This window comes from Plenodomus lingam (assembly GCF_022343315.1).
Source record: "Plenodomus lingam strain CAN1 chromosome Unknown contig_8, whole genome shotgun sequence".
Classification (NCBI taxonomy): domain Eukaryota; kingdom Fungi; phylum Ascomycota; class Dothideomycetes; order Pleosporales; family Leptosphaeriaceae; genus Plenodomus; species Plenodomus lingam.
This window is the reverse complement of record NW_027093972.1, coordinates 708,981-727,544: the sequence shown is the minus strand read 5'-3', so window position 1 is coordinate 727,544 and position 18,564 is coordinate 708,981. Positions and strand designations below refer to the sequence as shown.

The window sequence follows — 18,564 nt, the reverse complement described above, 5'->3', positions numbered from 1 at the left end:
TCTCACCATGGTCCGCCACAAGAAAGACTTCAAGGCGAACAACAAATTCAACAAGCCGGCCAAAGCCCGCGGCCCACCCCGTCCCCGCCGCGATTCCGACGTCGACGAAGATGCCAACAATGGCCCCCGCCCTGAAAAACCCGCCTACAAAGCTGCATGCTGGGACCTCGGCCACTGCGACGCCAAACGGTGCTCAGGGAAACGGCTCATGCGCCTCGGGATGATGCGCGAACTACACGTCGGCCAAAAGTTTGCTGGCGTTGTGGTGAGCCCCAAGGCTCGCAAGATACTCAGTCCGCAGGATAGGCCGATCATGGAGCAATACGGCGCCGCAGTCGTGGAGGCGAGTTGGAAGCGCATTGACGAAGTACCTTTTGGTCGGATTGGAGGCAAATGTGAACGATTGCTGCCCTATCTTGTCGCTGCGAACCCGACCAACTATGGAAAACCGTGGCGGTTGAACTGTGTGGAGGCGCTTGCTGCGTGCTATTATATTTGTGGTCATGCGGAGTGGGCAGAGAGTATATTGAGTACTTTTTCGTATGGACGCGCGTTTTTGGATATCAATGCGGCGCTGCTGAAGCGGTATGCGGCGTGTGAGGATGAAGAGGGGATTAAGAAGGCGGAGGAGGTATGGCTAGCCAAGATTGAAAAGGAGTGGAATGAGAGTCGTGAGGCCAAGGAAGACGGTGCTGTCGAGGATGTATGGGCGGGCGGGAACATGAACAGAAGGATCATCGACGAGTCTGATGACGACGAAGACGAAGAAGGAAGCGAAGACGCCGAGGAAACCGCCGAGCTCGAAGACAAAGTCGACCCCGGAAACCCATACAATCTCCCCGAATCAGAAGACGACGAAGAGGAAATGGCAGAGCTGAGACGACGCGTACTCGCCTCCAAACCCTTTGCCAATCCTACACCGAAAGAACAGGACAGCGAGGATGAGAAGAAAACCCCACAGCGGATACCGCGGACTGAGCCAGCGCCTGGGACTCTGCCCGTTGAAGACGATGAGGATGAGGACGGCAGTGAGCCAGAGGGTGACGAAGGTGATGATGAATTCGATAGTTTCATGGCTGCACAGCCTACGACTGATCGGACGGGCATCACGAGCAAGCAGAGATCAAAGGCTATGGATGGGAAATACAAGGCTACGTTTTCGAGTGGGAGTGTCAAGGGCACGGGGTTGGCGAGGGGTTAGATGGGGGGTTGAGCGACTATAAAGGATGGAGCGAGAAAATTGGGTTCTCGTGAGATATTGAATCGTTGTAGCCTCGAGATGATATTACACACTTGCACATTTTCTTCCTCCATGTTCGCCCTCAATACGTCTATTCTCGGGTCAGATATTTCAGAATCTCATGCTTCGTGTATGTGGTTGTGTCAGTCTTGAGAAACGTAGACTGCCAACAACGTCAAGTCACCAATCCCAAAATTTCAAAAAAAAAAAGGGGGCAGAATCTCTCAACCCCCTCCCGCCCCGCCCCGACCTCCTGCTCCATCACCACACTCTCATCCCGCAGGCCCAGGCCAGACACTACTCAGCCTCCTCCGCCTCCCGAGCGCACTCCCAGGGCTAACACTCCTCCTCTCCGCGCCCGCCGCAGCCGCAAAACTATTCTCCAGAATGGCGTCTTCGAGATCATCCTCCTCCTCAATCTTGCTCACCACGTTCTCCGGCGGCTCCTCCTCAAACACGGCCTGCAGATCGGCGTGCGGGCTCATCTTCTTCCAGCTCCACCACCCGTTTTCCCAGAGCCAGGTCGAGCGTTTCGAGGGCCCCGGGCCAGAGAGGGAGAGACGGCGGTGGGGACGCCAGAGGGCGCGGCGCTCGTGGTGGGCGATGGCGATGAGGATGGGGAAGTTGAGGACGCGAACGGCGGTGATGTTAATTTTGTGGAACCAGCGGGGGGAGAGGAGGAATTTGAGGGGTAAGAGGACGATGAAGGCGAAGAGGTTAAAAGGGGGGCGGTAGGCGAAGAGTGAGTCTGATTTGACGCCTTCAAAGGTGAGGACAGCGCGGCGGAATTGGATTTCCGCGGTCGCGTCTGCGGCGATTTTGCTGAAGGTGTTGGAGAGGATGGAGACGAGGACGGTGAGGAAGAGGGTGTTGCCTAGGAAGGCGTAGATGACCATGAGGGCTGGACCGAGGATCTCGTGGAACTCGGGCGCCTCGTCGATGCCCTGGCCGTCGAGACCAAACCAGATCCAGAGCATCCATTTGGAGATTGTGATGCTGTTGGGCGAGTCTTCGTAGCCGACGGCCGGGTTGCTGATGCTGAGCCATTTGAGCGCCAGGAGGAAACCACCGAAACACCAGATTGCTATTAGGCTGAGTGCTGTGAATTCCTTGACCATGGCTCGCAGCGCGATGAAGAGCATATTCTCTGGCATGAGGTTGAAGGCGATACGTGGGAAGAGAATGGGCGATGCAACAGCGAGGACATCAAGGGCTTGTCGGCCGAGTTCGTCGTTGCCGGTAGACCATCCGTGGCAGCGCATGCAGAGGTAGACGATGAATATGCCAGCGAAGGTGACGTCGAGAAAGGCCCACAACTCTTGAGTGTGAACTTCCCAGCCATGCTCGAGGCAGGACAAGACTTCGTCAAGGACCCAGCCACTGCCGTAGAGCAGGAAAAAGACCTCGGCGTTTGTGAGGAAGTGGTCCTTGCGCACTGTCATACACCAGCTGTATAGCGCCAGAAGTACGATGAATTGGACGACTTCGATCATGTTGCGCGTCTTGGGCACCATGAGACGATACTGGTTGAGCAGAGGTGCTCTCCGCGGATCGTATAGTGAAATTGGCTTATACTTGTAGTGATCCGGGATGATGTCGATGAATGTGGTTGGTGTGTAGACGATACGACCTCGATACACTGCATCGATGACCTTCTGGGAAGCCGAGCTACTGAGCAAGACCTTACTCTCCGACACAATGGCAACTTCGAGTGCAGTCAGCTTTCCCTCGTTGTCGCCTTGCCCTTGGTGTTCCGAGACATGGCGCGCTGGACATCGCTCTTCTGGTGCACCTTGGAATGGCTGGAATGGCGCTACGAGAATCTGCGCTAGAAGAAGTAGACCTGCCTTTCCAGTGCTCTCTTCGTCATGTCGTCGCAGGACTTTCATGGCTACTAGCTCACAAAGATTTGCGCGCGTCAAGTCGACGGTTTGGTGGTTATGTTGGAAATGCTGTTCGCGCAGAAATTGCATGCGATTGACTAGTAGACAGTAGACAATGGAGATGTCTTCCTCGTCGTACAGACGGTCCACAAGTGGTTTGACGATGAGAACGTTCATACGAGGCTCTCTTAGTTGCTCTGTTGTATAGGGGTCCTCGATAACAGCCAGAACAAGCCGTCGTATACTGTATATTGGTCAGTAAAATATCATCAAAATCTCCATTTGGACGATAAATACCGATGAATGTTGAAGTAGACCCTCAGATGGTTATTCGGATTGGGCCCAAGTGCATCTCGTGGGCCCGCAGGCTCACCCTGCCCATTGAAACATCCATCTGCGCCCGCATGTTCATCATCTGGAAGTAGCGTTTCCTGCTCTTCTCTGCTCTTTGCCGCCCGCAAAGCGTCACTCAGCGTCCGCTGAGGTTCTGTGAGATGCGGTCTCTTCAAGTACTTTCGAAATTCAATATGTCTTGACGATTTACGCGACGGAGAGGGTGTATGCGTTGGAGAGACGTCACCACCATTGCTCTGCACCGCTACACTGTCCTGACTGTCATGATTGCTTGGAGTAGAGTCGATTCTTGGTCGAGTAAATGTCCCGTACGCCGCGGTGCCAGTGCCGCCACTGTTCCAGTCCGGATCGGAGGTAGGGCCTGACATGTGAGACCGGAAGTGGTCAAGACGGATAGGAAAATGTTAGTGCTATGCGGCAATCCAGTATCGGCTTATAATCCAAGATGGGCGGGGATAAGCAAGCTCATCTGCAAGCACTCGAAAGGGAAGGGATATCCGATAGACGAGGTGTGGCAGTCGCCCTATTTCAGGTTGTGGTTGTATCAGCAAGTGTGATTAAAGAACGTTTGAGTTTCTCCAAGTCAATAGAAGATTGATGGTGTTCGGGAGTGCAGCAAAGTCGGTGTGGTAAAGCGTCGGAATGAAGCGTAGGATAGAGAGATGCCCAAATGCAGGTTGACGCTACGGTTTGACGCTAATTGGACCGCGCTAACGCTTATAGGAGTAGCAGAGATCTGATGCTCTTCTCACGATCGACGTCACTCGCGACACTATTCGCGGCCTCACCCAATGTGTTTTCTCCAGAAAAGACGAGAAGCAGATTTCAAATTACACACATGGTCTTGAGATTATATAGGTATTAGAAGAGGGGTAGAGAAAAAGAAGCATTTGCTTGTAGCTGCGCCTTGTTCCGCACATGATCTTCCAAAACCCAAAAACAAATGGCGCATCATCTGCGCTTCTATTCCTCATTGTGCATGCTCCATCATCGTGCAGCTGGTTGGAGCGGTAACTTGAGGTATCTGACGCTGAGGGATTTACATCATTGACAGCAGACTTGCAGGACGCCGGAATCTCCACTCAGTGTCACCAAGAACATGGTTAGTAGCATAACAGAAGAACAATATCGCTGTATTTAAGGGTCTTGAGTGTTCGAGAAGATATAGCATTGCATCATACAGGTCGGTGGAAAAATAGCAGAGAATCTATGACAGCAGGGGCCAGTCGATCTGGACATCGCATGGATTCCGGTAGCGAACGGCTAGGGTTACCATGCCCCTGTAGATATATATATCACTATAATAGTTCGCCAGTAAGGCTTCTTTTTAGGACCCTACTGTGTAAATATTTTACTTTACCTTTTCGCAGATCATTATTGTCTAGAGCCATATTATGTCATCTCACTGATTTACCGAGAGAGACTCATATCAGCATTCCGAAAGTTTGTCCGGGGGATTTTCCTGTCAGAACAGAGATGATGAATGCGCATGATCAGACAGAGTTGAATAGCGCCGCAGTCTCATAGAATTCCTCGAAAATTCTCACAGTATAAAGTGACGTCCTGTGTCGTTTTCAAAAAGCGAATCTACAGCAATCTTACTCAGATCTACCAAGAACACGCATGGCTTACCAAGAACACTGTCAAATTCAATACATAGAGTGGCATGAATTTCTTGTCACCTTCAATCTGACTTTTCCGAACGCGCCGTACAAAGCTAAGTTGGGCCAACCAGTAATGAAAAGCATGTTCCAACTCCTGCGTAAAAAGAGGGTGCGGGAGAACGACATTGGTAATATAGGATTGTTTGTAGTATGGTATGATACTGCGAATTTCATATCTACTGCGACCAAACCTCGCAAAGCACGTGAGTCATGAAGAAGTTCGTGGAGGACTATACAGCATTCAAGACACGAGAGACGGAATACAGAGGTGACGAGTCGATTTGAAACGAAGACGAAGGCCGTCCTATTCTCATGGTATTAACGGATATTAGCGTTCAAGCATGTAAGTGCTGATACGTGCTATTGGGAACATGGGAGTGTGGTGAAATTGCCATCTCTTGCACAGCGTGCAGTCTGTGCAGAAGGGAAACGACCGATTCGTCATCTTGATACATCGAAGTCCCAAGCTTTCTCAGTAATGAAAGGATCGAACATGGCATTTTCATACACAAACACACAGGCCAGCTCAAAACGCAGCAAAAAGGTGCGAAAATCAGCACCTCTCAATACATTAGCCGAAGTGTACGTGTGAAGTCTGAAGTCGAAAAAGGTTGGGGGGAACAGGAAAAAAGCCAATCATTGAAGGATATATGTAGGGCACAAAGTTAGTCTTCGGCAATCGAGGATGATGTACACAAGATGCACGGCTGATGATGACGGATGCAGCCTTTTTGGTCGTTCGGGCCGTTATTCCCCTTGCTTTCCAGGATCCTGGTCATGAGGGCAGATTTGTGAGACTCCACGTTGAGATCAATAGCCCAGGGTCCTGGAGATTGTAATCCTGGGCTGTAACAGAGGACGTTGGACATGACACGCGAGGTGGGGTTTTGGCTGAGATGGTGGGGGAGATGGCTGCTGAAGCGTTTCGCGCAGAAGGAAAATACGTGGCAACGAGGGACCACTTGAGGACGCGGCTTTATAGTTGGACTTTTCATCGAGCGTACAGTTGTCTCGAGAGTGGAAGAAGGATATCTATGCTTCATGCTTCTTGTGAGTGGGTTGCAGGATGCAATTGTTCAAGATGCAGGACCCATTTCCGGAGATTCTTCTCACCACTGCCCTACCGTACCTGCAAAAGAGTGGTCAAACAGAGCTGAATCATGCATCACAACGACTCAAAATCCTTTGAGCAATTGGGATATTGGAAGGACAGCCGTGCCCATGAAGCGTCCGGGCCGCCTCTGTTTCGAAGAGGAACAATGTCCGGACACTGAAGTCTAACGATGACAAAGTGCGGACCGCGCCAATGTTGCGGAGGGGCATGCAGCATGTCGTACAGAAGGCGGGACCTGATGTCTCACGCTGGGCAGATCCATGCAGCCACTAGACACAGCGAGAACAGCGTGCATATGCTGGCGCCATGACGGCTTCTTCACAGAGGGTAGATGGTGCGTGTGCATGTGTCGGTAGAAGTAGAGTAGGTTGGACGATGCAAAGATTGCGAGTGGCCGTCATTATCGGGCGGCAGCTCAGCCGACGAAGGGCGGGGCTATCCAAATGTGCTGTCGGTCCGTTGGTTCCTGACTTCTGGAACAATGGAAGGGTTCAGTCGCAAAAAAACTAAGGTTGGCAATATATGGGGTATCTTATACCGACGTGTTCTAAGGTGGCGAAGGAGCGACATGGGTCGTTCTGGGCTGAGGGGCCAGGGCTGGCATGGGCGGAGAGATGGTGCCTGAGGGGTGGGGGGCGAGCGCGAGGGGCATTCTGTTGTGTCGCCATTCCGCGTTGTGGCTGCAGCATGCCATTCAACGACAGCGTTTCAGAAGGTAGCACCAATGCTAGTGCTATGGATGTAAGTTATAGAGTAGAGTACTGGTACCGTCCAACTGCATCCAAGCTAGCCATGCCCACCAGGCTATCCACGAGCATGGTATCGATGTGTAGGTAAGCCGTTATAGACCACCTACCTCGACGATTCACTGACCGCTGTCCGTCAGATACCGGTACCGCACATCTCAAAGCGGTTTCATGGGCTACCAAGTCTCGATCCCGAACCCTTTTCTCGCATGGAAAAGTCTTTTGGCATAAGGGTGATGTTGGCCCTTGGAATCAATGCTCGGGACGGAAGTTGGTCTTGTATGTCTTAGACATGTTGGGTATCGGTAGGTATGTATTCAGGGTGGGGATGTTCAGGGGACTCACTGGAGAAGGGGGGGGGGGGACCTGAGACTGTTGAAAAGAGAATGATTAGCTAAGCCAGTATCGTACGTAAAAGCAAGTAAACAAAACCAAACAATACACGACCCGGCCATGAGTCTGGCGGTGGCTCCTTCCACCAGGCTTGACTCGCTGTCATCGTCGACGGGCGCGGTGGATTGTATTGAATGGTCAGGGATTAGATGGCACACGACTAAAGAGTTTTGTCGAGGTCGGTCCTGCACCTCTCTCTGGAAAAGGTGGCTAGCCCATGCTCTCTCTCTCTCTCTCTCTCTCTGTTCTCTGTTTCTCTCTCTCTTGCTCTCACTCACTCACTCACTCACTCACACTCTCTCTCTCCCCCCCCCCCCCCTCTGTTCTTGCAAATCCCCCTGGCCATCCTCCTGTCTGCGCCTTGCATGTGCTATACGCGAGAACGCGTGCACTGCCTCGGCGCTCTATTTTACACCTTCGACCATTTTACATACCGTTAAGGAGACTACTATACTCTGTTGCCCGCCCCTCGTCCAATCCAATCCAGCAGCGGGTTAGCAGGCCCTTCTCCACCGATCCGCACGGCCTAGTGCAGCCTCTAGTTTGCGTGTGGGCTCATTTTGGCTTGATTGTTGCGACATCACCAACACCGACTGTGAGCGAACCCCCTGAGGGCCACCTCGTCAGGGCCGCCATTCCGTAGAGCGAGCGCAGCGCGATCCAAACTTAGTCTCGACCAAGTTTTGTTGTGTGGGCTCTGGCCTCCCCCTCCCTAGCCAAAAGGCCCTTGGTTCGATTGATGTAGAGAGAGAGAGAGAGAGAGAGAGAGAGAGCACCTGGCATTCTGTGGAGAACCAGACTAACGGGTGCGCCTATCTGGCACCACAGAAGTACTACCAGCGCATCATAGTACGCAGCAGACGCGCGAACCCGCCCATTTGCACTGCACAGTCCCGTTTCCTCTGCGCGTGCCACCGGCTGCCCCCCTCTCTCCAGTATTGCTCAATTGCTTTCATCCGACCCTACTGTTGCTGCTGGGCCGTCCTCGGAGAATGCTCCAGCATCCTCGCCTGGAGAGGAAACCTACGCAGACATCATCCACGCCCTAGCCACTGCCTTCCCAAACGAAATGCAGGACCAGACGCGCCATGCAGCGCGCCCGACTACGCCTACGGGCTCCTCGAGGCCTCACAAACCTACACGAGCTATCGACACCGATCACACCTCGCTCGACACATTCTTCGACGATGATACGCCTGTAGAGAGGACCAAGGCCACCAAAGGGACAGACGGCCACTACGACCCGCTCCGCGACTCCCACGACCTGTCCTTTGCCGAGGGGGCTACCGTCAGGGACTCGGTTGTCGACAACATGCTGCTCTCGCTGGACCAGTTCGCGACCGGCCATTTGTTTGGAGACAGCAGGCCTGCCTACGCCGACTACGGCGAAGACGACTTCTTCCTGCGAGACAATTCCTACCGCCCCCCAGGGAACCGTCACCGCGGCCACACATACACGTCCTCACGCTCATCCGACTACGACGTGCACAACGATGATGCGGGTCGATACCACTCGCGCGCCCGCAGGAGCAACAGCAGTAACAATATTGGAACGACCGTGAGTAGAAAGGGGAGCATGAGAGATGTCTACAATGGCAGGCAACAGAACGGACCCAACGGACAGCCTCAGCAAGCAGGCCACCTGAGGGGAACTGGCAAAAAGGGCAGCAAGGGCAGCGGGTCTTCGAGTATGGATTTTGGCCAGACTGGCATACTTGGGAACCAGCGACTAGGATTTGGCAAACGCTCCGCCAGCTTTGATCATAGTGGCCTCAGTGATCGGCCAAGAAACATGCCTGTCAAGGTTGAATCCGTGCTGGACAGGGGGAGAATGGCCTATCAAACTTACCCAGACGAGTACGATGCAGCCCCCGAGCCTACGATACCAGCTGGCCCACGCAGGGTGCAGGAACCACCGCAGTCGCCAGTCACCTATTCCGCACAGTCACCATTTGCACCGCCGCAAGCACCTGGTCGCAGGAACAGCATACGCTCCAACACCAGCTACAGGACCCTGCGCAAGGGCAAGAGCCAGGTAGACCCGAGCATGAGGGCGCAAGCACAAGAGTTTGTCAATGCGAGTACACTGCGCGAGTTGCCCATGGTACCCTCATTCCAGGATCCACCTGCCCCCTCACCCACCGTCTCCACACGCAAGCCGCTGTTCCCTACACAGACGCCAGCCACTACTCCACAACAGAAGCCAGGTTTCTTTAGGCGTGTCTTTGGTGGAGGCTCCAAAGCTTCGCCGCAACAGTCCAACTCTACAAGCAGTGCGAATAGCACCCTGCCAGACTCCATGTTAAGCTCGACAGAGCAACGAGCTTCGGAAGTCGACTCCGTCTTCTCCCAAACACGGCCGCGTACCACACCGAGCAACAATGGCCACATCGCTACTCAGCTAAAATCACTACCCAAGGCTCCGCAAACGGCAAATTCACAACGAGAAACACAACTGCCGCCGCCCTCGTTGGCCAAGAAACCATCCTCGTTCTTCAGGCGAAGGAAGAAGTCCATGTCAGAGAATATGCCGCCCCCTGTCATGACTCTTGACTTCAGTCCGCCAAAACCAATATTACCTGCCCAGCCTAGCCCTGGCGTGAGCAGTTTACGCCAGGTCATGGACCCGTACCTGAGCCGCGAGAAGCGTGAGCAGCAATCTGCGGACGAGGAGAAGGGCGGCGATCGATCCAGTGGGTTCTCTCCAGGCTACAAACCGCACAAAGACGCCATAGTCCGCACAGTCAAACCGGGCTCGCGTGGAAAGGACGAGCTGCCTCCACCATCGTCGCAGGGCGAGCCACTGAAAGCTGCACAGTCGACTGCTACCGAAAGCCCCAAGCTGAAGCTGAAGTTGAAGCACGGTAAAGCAGCAACACAGGCCAGCCAGCAAGGAGATTCGTTCCTGGCGGATAGCAGCAGTTGCAGCGAAGAGCGCAGTGGCGTGAGTGAAGTCTGGAAACCTAGTCCTGGTGCTGGTGGCCCCACTTCCAAAGAGCAGTCTGGGTCGGAAGGCAGGAGCGACCGAAACACGCAGGGCGAACAACGGTCCGAACTACTGTCACCCCACGACCCCGTCAAGTCCAGAAGCGGGTCAATGTCTCAATCTGCTTCTGAAGTGGAAGACGACGGTTGGGTGCTCACGGAACAAAAGGAAAAGAGGCCCCCGACAGATCGCAAACCAAGTGCTGGTTCGAAACGCGTGTGGCTGGATACCACCCTACCGGAAGACAAGTCTGGTGATACAAATTACGACCTCAAGCTACCCCTGGAAAGCGCGCGTTCCTCACAACATTCGCTCGCTCAGCTATCTGCATCACCGGAAGAAGACTCCCCCACGTCGCCCAATGACGTTTTCCACTCCGCCACGAGCCTACCCATCGTGCAAGTCGAAAGTCGCGAGTCTGACGCCATGCCTTCCATCGTTGAGGACCGCTCAATGCATACGGAGCCCACCGACTCGGATCGCGAACGTGCATTCCAAATCTACAGTGGCAACGATTCTGCTGTCCTCAAAGCTGAGGCTGCTGCCATGTTGGGTGATGTGACCCTAAGCAGCATGCGAATCCGGAAAGCGTTCATGGACCTGTTCGACTGGACTGGCTTCACCATTCTCGCAGCTATGCGTGACCTCTGCGGAAAGATTGTTTTGAAGGCCGAGACACAGCAAGTGGATCGTATCTTGATGAGCCTGTCAGAGCGCTGGTGCGAATGCAACAGCAATCATGGATTCAAGGCCGTCGACGTCGTTCACACCATCTGCTATTCTATTCTCCTGTTGAACACCGATCTCCACATGGCGGACATTGAATCAAGAATGACTCGCAGCCAATTCGTCAAGAACACGCTTCCGACGGTCACCCGGGTCTGCAAAGATGCAATCAAGGCTGAAGATGGCGAGACTCTGCGACCGCAATCCACTCACTTCAGGCGGCCTTCTCTACCATGGAATGACAAGTCAGAGCCAACGTCGCCGGGTGTTGACGCAACAGTCTTCCCAGCAGATGTAACCGAAGAACCGACGGAGAAGAGGGCTCGCAGCCGCCTATCGATCAGACCACCGGCTAGAAGTGGATCCGATGGAATCCTCTCCCATGATTCTGCTACGGGCGAATCTAATACACTCGTCAACGCGCCATACAACGGGCCAATGCGTGGCTGGGAGTTTCAGATTGAGATTGTGCTCAAGGAATTTTATGATTCCATTCGTAAGCAACGATTGCCACTTCACGGTGTCTCCAATCTCTCTGTACATCACCAGCCATCCAGCAATAACCTCTCTGTCAGCAATATGCTTCGCCGTACACCGAGTGTATTGAGCAAGGCTCCGTCCGACAACGTAAGCTACCGCAGCCGCGCACAGGGCGACTTCCGCAGTGTAGGCAGTCGCTGGGCTACTAAGAACCGCTCAAAGCAAAAGCTGTATCCTTCATCCACTGTTGCATCAAGTCGGACCAGCCTGGACGATGGCTCGGTTTGGAGCCCAGCAGGATCTAGCACCTGGAGTCGGTACTCGTACGGCAAAACCGGAACATCAATGTCCATGGACTCTTTGGGCTCTCATTTCGCCGCTGGAGACTACCAACAAGCCATCGGCTTTGCCAATGCGCTGAGCCAGGCTATCATTCGTGAAGAAGGAATGACCATTGCTAGTGACGAGGAATTCTCGCGCGTTGCGCCGCTCCTGGAAGACGAGACGCTGGAGCTTGTAGGTGCACCCTGGGCAAAGGAAGGTATCGTCAAGCACAAACATCACTTGGAGTCATCGGACAAAAAGGCCAAGGACCGAGCATGGAGCGAGTGCTTTGCCGTTGTTGAAAAGGGTTACATGCGTCTATTTTCCTTCAACATGAATTCGAGGTCAGTACGCAACAAAAGTAAGCTACGGCCTTCTATTGGCGGTGTTGTCGGAGGTGGCAACTGGATGGACAATGCAGAGGCGCTGGAAAGCTTTCCGCTCCGACAGACGATTGCTAGTGCTCTTCCGCCACCTGGCTACTCCAAGTCGCGGCCTTATGTCTTCGCTCTATCTCTACCCACGGGTGCTGTTCACCTCTTCCAAGTGGGGACGCCTGACATTGCCAGAGAATTTGTGTGTACCGCCAATTACTGGTCAGCTCGTCTGTCCAAGGAACCCCTCATGGGTGGTGTCAGTAGCATGGAATACGGATGGGGCGACACTGTGATCAACCCAGCTCTCATTCGACAGGACAGCGCCCCCTCAGTCAAAGGTCACATGCCTCGTCCCAGCGTGACAAGCTCGCTCCGCAGCTCAATCGACCATGCGCCAGGCACGCCCAAGCCCAGACTTCCTGGCGACAAGGTTGTGCTTTCAGACTGGAGCCCACCGACTTCAAGCATGATGGCTAGCAATCTAATGGAAGTGGACCAACTGAGAGCATTGACCGACTATGTTAAGAATATAGAAAGCGAGCTGGCCCACCACAACGAATTGAGGGCGCCTCTCCTGATCGCAGTAAGTATTGAGGCTTTCGATGAAGACGACTCTGTGCTGACCTAACCATCAGTTCTCACCACGACATCCCAACGCGGCCCGTGCCATGGCCAATTGGGAACGCAAATCTCAATATCTCCTCCGAGAGATTGTCAAGTTCCGCACCTACATCGACACCCTAACCATGGCCCAAAACCAAAAACAAAAAATCTATGCTGAACGCGAAGCTCGTGAGCGCGAAGAAGAGCTCGCCAAAGGAGAAGGAGGTGATGGGCTCAGAGCCACAGGAGAAGATGGTGCGAAAGAAGCCCCTACCGCTTCCGAATGCACCACAGAAAAGCCCAGCTCAAAACCCTCCGAACCTCCAGATTTCCTCTTACACCCATAATCACCCCTCGTCTTCAGTTGAGGGGTATAGCAACACTGACATTTTTCTCTTGTTTTGCTCATCCAGATCTTACACCTCTGCGGCGTACCATGCGGCGTTTACGACTTTTGCACTCGTCCAAGGCCTGTTTGCGACAGCGAGCGCATTCCGTGGCCTGAAACTTTGTTTGACCACGGTTTAGAACTTTTGTCATATTCTTTTCGTCATAATAGCCTACGATGTTTCTTTACTTCTATCTTCTTCTACTACTACTACTTGTTCTTCTTCTTCTTCTTTTTCCTCCTCTTCTTTGACGCGGTAGCGTCTCTTTTGTACCATCACCATAAGCATGCATGAGCATAAGTGTACGAGCGAAATCTTTCGTGGGAGAAGAATCGGGTGTTTTCCTTCTATCTCCTAGCTAGTTCGCCTCTGCATCACAACGGCCCCAAAGTCATAGAGTTGACAACAAAAAGGTTACTTGCAACGTACTCTGTCTGCTCTGGTTTGGAGAATCTTTTCTCTTTCCTTTTTTTCTCGTTTACGGGTTTATGATATTTACGGCGGTGGGAACGGGGTGTCACATACAAGCGGTTTTCCGATCGCCTCCGTACAGACAGCTGGTTTTTCGTTTTCGTTTTCTTCCCTTTCTTACGGTAGTTTTATCAGGACAGGCGGGGCGGGGTTAGAGATGGTAGGGTAGTTTATAACCCCCTCGCTGTCGTTGTTTAGCTCATGACACAGCTTATATACCCCCTAAGAAATCACATGGTTCTTCTCACATGCTTGTGCCAGAAAACGTGGTATTTGCTGGTGGTTGTGCGGTCCTTGGGGTTGGCTGGTGCGTTGTCACACCATATCGGTTTTTTTTAAAAGAAAACATCTCGGTATGAATGCTGCTGATGGAGTTGCTGGGATTCCTACAGTAGCTTGCTGGCTTCGCTTGCTGGCGCTGGCGCCATGAGTGCCATGAGTCAAGGGATGTATGATATGATACCGAAGTTTCCTAGAATCTCATCCCATGGTCCATCATTAAAAAATTCATTGCCAAATTTTCCCCAACACGACTTGACCACCCAGTGTACCAGTCTTGCCAGCGTCCGCACCGTGACCCTCAGGGCACAAAAGAAATTCCCCCAAGAATCCCCCCGTGCCATGCAAACTCCGTCACGTTTGCACGGCCCCCCTTTTTTGGAGCCTTCCCCATTCACAACGTGGCTGCGCACTTGACTAGGCTCTCGGGGTTGCCGCTCGCTTGCGTAGGTACGGTACGCTTCTGGCCGTGTTCAAGCCTTGTTTGGGCTCGAGTGATGTCCTAGGCTGCTTGTTGTCCTGATTGAGTAGGCGTGCGTGGCTGAGGCTTGGTTACGTGTGTGGGACTGAGGCTGTTGTTGGACATTGTGGACTGTAGGGCTGGCTGTTTATGGTTTGGCTTCTATGGTGCGCGTCGTGGTCTGGTATGGTTTAGGAGAGTACATGCGAAGTCTTCGCATCCTCGACCACGAGGCAGTGATGCTGCAGAACGCCATCAGACCCACCTATTCGACTTCGACCTCTTCCATCCTCATTCAACGTCATTCTGTCACCTCTGGCTAAGTCTCCTTCTCTTCGTTACTTGCCTATTCCGCACGCCCCCTAGTTTTGCGACATTGTTTTTACATACGACTGCGATCGCTAGTGCCTCTGTGTAATCCTCCACTGTTAGCAATCCCGTTAATGGAGATCATCCTGGATACGTTGGAATTCGGCGACTAAGAAGCCATACCCTTGTTGCTAGTGCCGTGCTTCCGTAGAGTCGTTCGCTTGCTTACTGGCTAACTGTCAGATTTGCGACCTTCAGCCTTGGGAGCGGAGCTGGAAAGAGAGCTTACCTGAACGTTTGCCAACCAGACAACCCCGCGCCGGTCGGTCACGACTCACCATTCTCCAACATCGTGCCATTGCACTTATCAGCCGCACGTGCTCTTACGAACATCACACTACCTATTAATTCTCTCCTCTCGACTACGACATTTCCTCAGCATCTCATCTTCATAGCCGCTGTTTGTCCGAGAGATCTGCCATCTTGAAGGGCTGGACTTAGCCGCCCCGGGAAACGTCACAGCGTGTCGATCACTCACGCCTAACTTAATCCTCGGCTTCTCGACCACAACGTGCCAGCATCAACCACGACAACCAGCGTCTTTTCGCGCAAGACTGGACGCATTGTAAACCATCATGTCTTACTATCCAGGACAGCAATATCACAACAATGGCTACGGTGCGCCGCCGCCGCCTCAGAATGGCTATGGTGCCCCGCCCCCACAGGGTTACCCACCACCACAGCATGCCTATGGCCCTCCGTGAGTGTTGCGCGGATTGTAGAGTTGGGATGAGCGCTGACGGGTGCAGTCCTCCACAACAAGGATATGGAGGCTATGGACAGCCAACGCCTCCGCCCCAGCAGTATGGGTACAACCAGGTACGTGACATGTGGGAGGATATAGTGAGGCAGGGTGCATGGGATGTTGACTGATGACTGCACAGGGTCCTCCTCCACAGCAGTACGGCAACTATGGCCCACCACCACCGCAAGGTCAGATACCGCCACCACAGCCACCTCGCCCTGGTATGTCTAAGATATCTGTATGGCTTGACAATGCTGACAGTTGAGCAGGCATGATGCCAACGGTCAACAGCAACCAATGGACACATGGAAACCAACAAGCCCCTCCTCCCCCGCCAACCGGTGCCCAAAACTTCGGCCATGGCGCCCCAAACGGATACTCTTTCCAATACTCGGCATGTAACGGCCGACGAAAAGCGCTGCTGATTGGTATCAACTACTTCGGCCAGCGGGGTCAATTGCGCGGATGTATCAACGATGTGAAGAATATGAGCACGTATCTGAACGAATTCTTCGGGTACAAAAGAGAAGATATGGTGCTGTTGACAGACGACCAGCAGAACCCAATGAGCCAACCTACAAAAGCGAACATCTTGCGAGCAATGCACTGGCTGGTCAAGGACGCGCGGCCGAATGACTCCCTGTTTTTCCACTACTCAGGTACGCAATTCCAGACGAGGAAGATGGTGGAGCGACATGCTAATACACGACAGGCCACGGCGGCCAGACCAAAGATCTCGACGGCGACGAAGACGACGGCTACGACGAAGTAATCTACCCTGTTGACTTCCGCACCGCCGGCCATATTGTCGACGACGAAATGCACCGCATCATGGTCGCCAATCTGCAGCCCGGTGTCCGACTAACGGCCATCTTCGACTCCTGCCACTCGGGCTCCGCGCTCGACCTCCCCTACATCTACTCCACCCAGGGCGTCCTCAAGGAGCCCAATCTGGCCAAAGAAGCAGGGCAAGGTTTGTTGGGTATTGTGTCAAGCTATGCGCGTGGGGATATTGGTAGTATGATTGGCAGTGCGACCTCGTTGTTCAAAAAGGCGGTCAGCGGCGACGATGTATACAAGAAGAATCTGAGGACGAAGACCAGTCCAGCAGATGTGATTATGTGGAGTGGGAGCAAGGACCAGCAGACTTCGTGAGTTGCCCCCTTTTTTTTTATCCATTACTCCAGTTCCACGTTCCACGCAGTAATTTGGACATTGGCCTTGATTCGCTAACTTGTGACAGCGCCGACGCCTCCATTGGCGGCGAAGCGACTGGCGCCATGTCCTGGGCCTTCATCACCTCGCTGCGCAAAAACCCCAATCAGAGCTACGTTCAGCTGCTCAACAGCATCCGCGACGAGCTCGAGGGCAAGTACGCGCAGAAGCCACAGTTGAGTTGTAGTCACCCGCTGAGTATGTCTTGTCGTTCTCTCTTGCCTGCTTGACACTTGCGCGTGAAGGGGGTGTTTTTTTTTTTCAAAAGAAGAAGAGAAGAGATGGGGGCTGACTTGGATTTAGATGTGGACCTGCTTTATGTCATGTGAAATTTGGTGGTCTTTGTGTGGTTTGGGGATTGAAGAGGTAGTGGATTATGCATGTTCATGGCCACAGGGAGAAGTAAGGTGTGGGGTGAATGGAGGAGAGGGGGGAGAGGATAGTCTAGGCATGGCTGTGGCTGTGGCTGTGGCTGTGGCTGTTGCTATCGGCTTTTGAGAATATTCGTGGGGAAACTTGGGGAAAAGTTTTACCTTGTTGTATATAACCTTTTTTTGTCCTGGCTTTCTTTCTGGAAGAGTGGAAATTGCAAGTGTATTGCTTGGACTGCTGTGCTGTCTTTCTCTTCTTTCCTCTTCCTCTTGCCCTCTCTCTCTGTCTCCCTTTTATTTGAAATCACCAAAAAACACAAGCTTATGAATGGGGGGAGATTGATGAAGTCATATGGTACTGTCGTCCATGTCATGCAAGTACGTGGTGCTCTGGGAGCGCAGTGATGGTGAATCTGATTAGACTGAAGTAGATTGTGCCATGCCCTCAAGACTACATATGTTCGGATCCACAGTTCCCTGTCCTGTGCTGTCCTGTGGCCGACACGGGAAGAGGACAAGTTCCCCGAATCCTGTCCAACGCAACCCAGTACCGGGCACAAGATTTCTGGCTGGTGCTAACGCAACGATCTACGAAATGGGATGCAAAGCAGTGGGTGCAGGGTGCAGTCGAAAGCGCCGGTCGGTCCGGGATGGCCGGCTATTTTGCTCTCCTCTCCCCCACATTGCGCGTTCTCCACGTGTTTTGGTAGGCCAAAAGGGATGCGCTGGTTGCGTTGGGGCCGGCAGTCTGGGTGGATGAAGCCATTGGCGGGCCATGTCCATTGACAGAGGATCCTTGATCTCCTTGGACGCTTTTGCCATGGCCGTCAGCGTAGCACAATCATCGTCCTGGCGTTGGGTGGCACATGTCACTGTCAGTGCTCTTCATGGAAGGAGGCGCGACTCGTTCACAGTGCGGTGCGATGGTGATGTGCACGTACAAAGAGGCAGATCCTACACAAACCTGCTGTACCAAGGCTGGTGGCGCGTTGTGTGGTGGTGCACTGACGACGATGCTAGCCACGGTGGGTGTTTGAGGGTCGAGAGGCGCCAAGACTTTGGGCGGGGGGGGGGTGACGATGACATCACTCTGGCACAGCACGCACAACGGCCGCAGAGCCGGTGCCCAAAGAACAAGCAAGGCCACGGCTGCGACTGTGTTTGAATGATTTCCATCTCCTCTGTGGTTGAATCCCCTGCGTGAGTGGTGCACGCACATCACAAGTGCAGTACAACACTCTATACTACTTGCATCGTTTCCATGATCGGTATCTGGTCCTGCACCGGTACGCACTGATCTGCATGTAGAGTCGGCCTTCTTCTCTTCTCCCAACTCCCCCGACCGCAACCTCATTCTGCCCTAGCGCGACTCCAC

The 18,564-nt window shown here is 53.2% G+C and overlaps 7 protein-coding genes across 7 annotated transcripts; 3 read left to right on the top strand and 4 right to left on the bottom strand.

Annotated features, from left to right (window-relative positions):
• Positions 1-7: 7 nt before the first annotated feature.
• Positions 8-1,201, top strand: IAQ61_010287 (uncharacterized protein; the record flags this gene model as incomplete). Its single annotated transcript, XM_003841620.1, has 1 exon — positions 8-1,201. The coding sequence occupies one exon, from the start codon at positions 8-10 to the stop codon at positions 1,199-1,201; it is 1,194 nt and encodes a 397-aa protein (XP_003841668.1).
• A 311-nt stretch (positions 1,202-1,512) lies between these two features.
• IAQ61_010286 (uncharacterized protein) lies at positions 1,513-3,845 on the bottom strand (the record flags this gene model as incomplete). Its single annotated transcript, XM_003841619.1, has 2 exons — positions 1,513-3,367; positions 3,421-3,845. The coding sequence occupies 2 exons, from the start codon at positions 3,843-3,845 to the stop codon at positions 1,513-1,515; spliced, it is 2,280 nt and encodes a 759-aa protein (XP_003841667.1).
• A 1,961-nt stretch (positions 3,846-5,806) lies between these two features.
• On the bottom strand, positions 5,807-6,010 carry IAQ61_010285 (uncharacterized protein; the record flags this gene model as incomplete). Its single annotated transcript, XM_003841618.1, has 1 exon — positions 5,807-6,010. One exon carries the CDS (start codon positions 6,008-6,010, stop codon positions 5,807-5,809), a length of 204 nt encoding a protein of 67 aa, XP_003841666.1.
• A 797-nt stretch (positions 6,011-6,807) lies between these two features.
• On the top strand, positions 6,808-13,237 carry IAQ61_010284 (uncharacterized protein; the record flags this gene model as incomplete). The annotated part of the gene is made up of 5 exons (XM_003841617.2): positions 6,808-6,996; positions 7,103-7,280; positions 7,937-7,989; positions 8,245-12,870; positions 12,923-13,237. Coding segments are annotated over 5 exons (5,361 nt in total), but the record flags the coding sequence as incomplete, so codon positions are not given.
• Positions 13,238-13,867: 630 nt separating this feature from the next.
• On the bottom strand, positions 13,868-15,157 carry IAQ61_010283 (uncharacterized protein; the record flags this gene model as incomplete). The annotated part of the gene is made up of 5 exons (XM_066098733.1): positions 13,868-13,934; positions 13,999-14,054; positions 14,880-14,899; positions 14,982-15,026; positions 15,088-15,157. 5 exons carry the CDS (start codon positions 15,155-15,157, stop codon positions 13,868-13,870), a joined length of 258 nt encoding a protein of 85 aa, XP_065951278.1.
• Positions 15,158-15,433: 276 nt separating this feature from the next.
• MCA1 (Ca(2+)-dependent cysteine protease) lies at positions 15,434-17,147 on the top strand (the record flags this gene model as incomplete). Its single annotated transcript, XM_003841615.1, has 7 exons — positions 15,434-15,558; positions 15,608-15,677; positions 15,743-15,824; positions 15,873-16,262; positions 16,316-16,754; positions 16,847-17,016; positions 17,122-17,147. 7 exons carry the CDS (start codon positions 15,434-15,436, stop codon positions 17,145-17,147), a joined length of 1,302 nt encoding a protein of 433 aa, XP_003841663.1.
• Positions 17,148-18,030: 883 nt separating this feature from the next.
• IAQ61_010281 (uncharacterized protein) lies at positions 18,031-18,543 on the bottom strand (the record flags this gene model as incomplete). Its single annotated transcript, XM_066098732.1, has 1 exon — positions 18,031-18,543. One exon carries the CDS (start codon positions 18,541-18,543, stop codon positions 18,031-18,033), a length of 513 nt encoding a protein of 170 aa, XP_065951277.1.
• Positions 18,544-18,564: the final 21 nt, after the last annotated feature.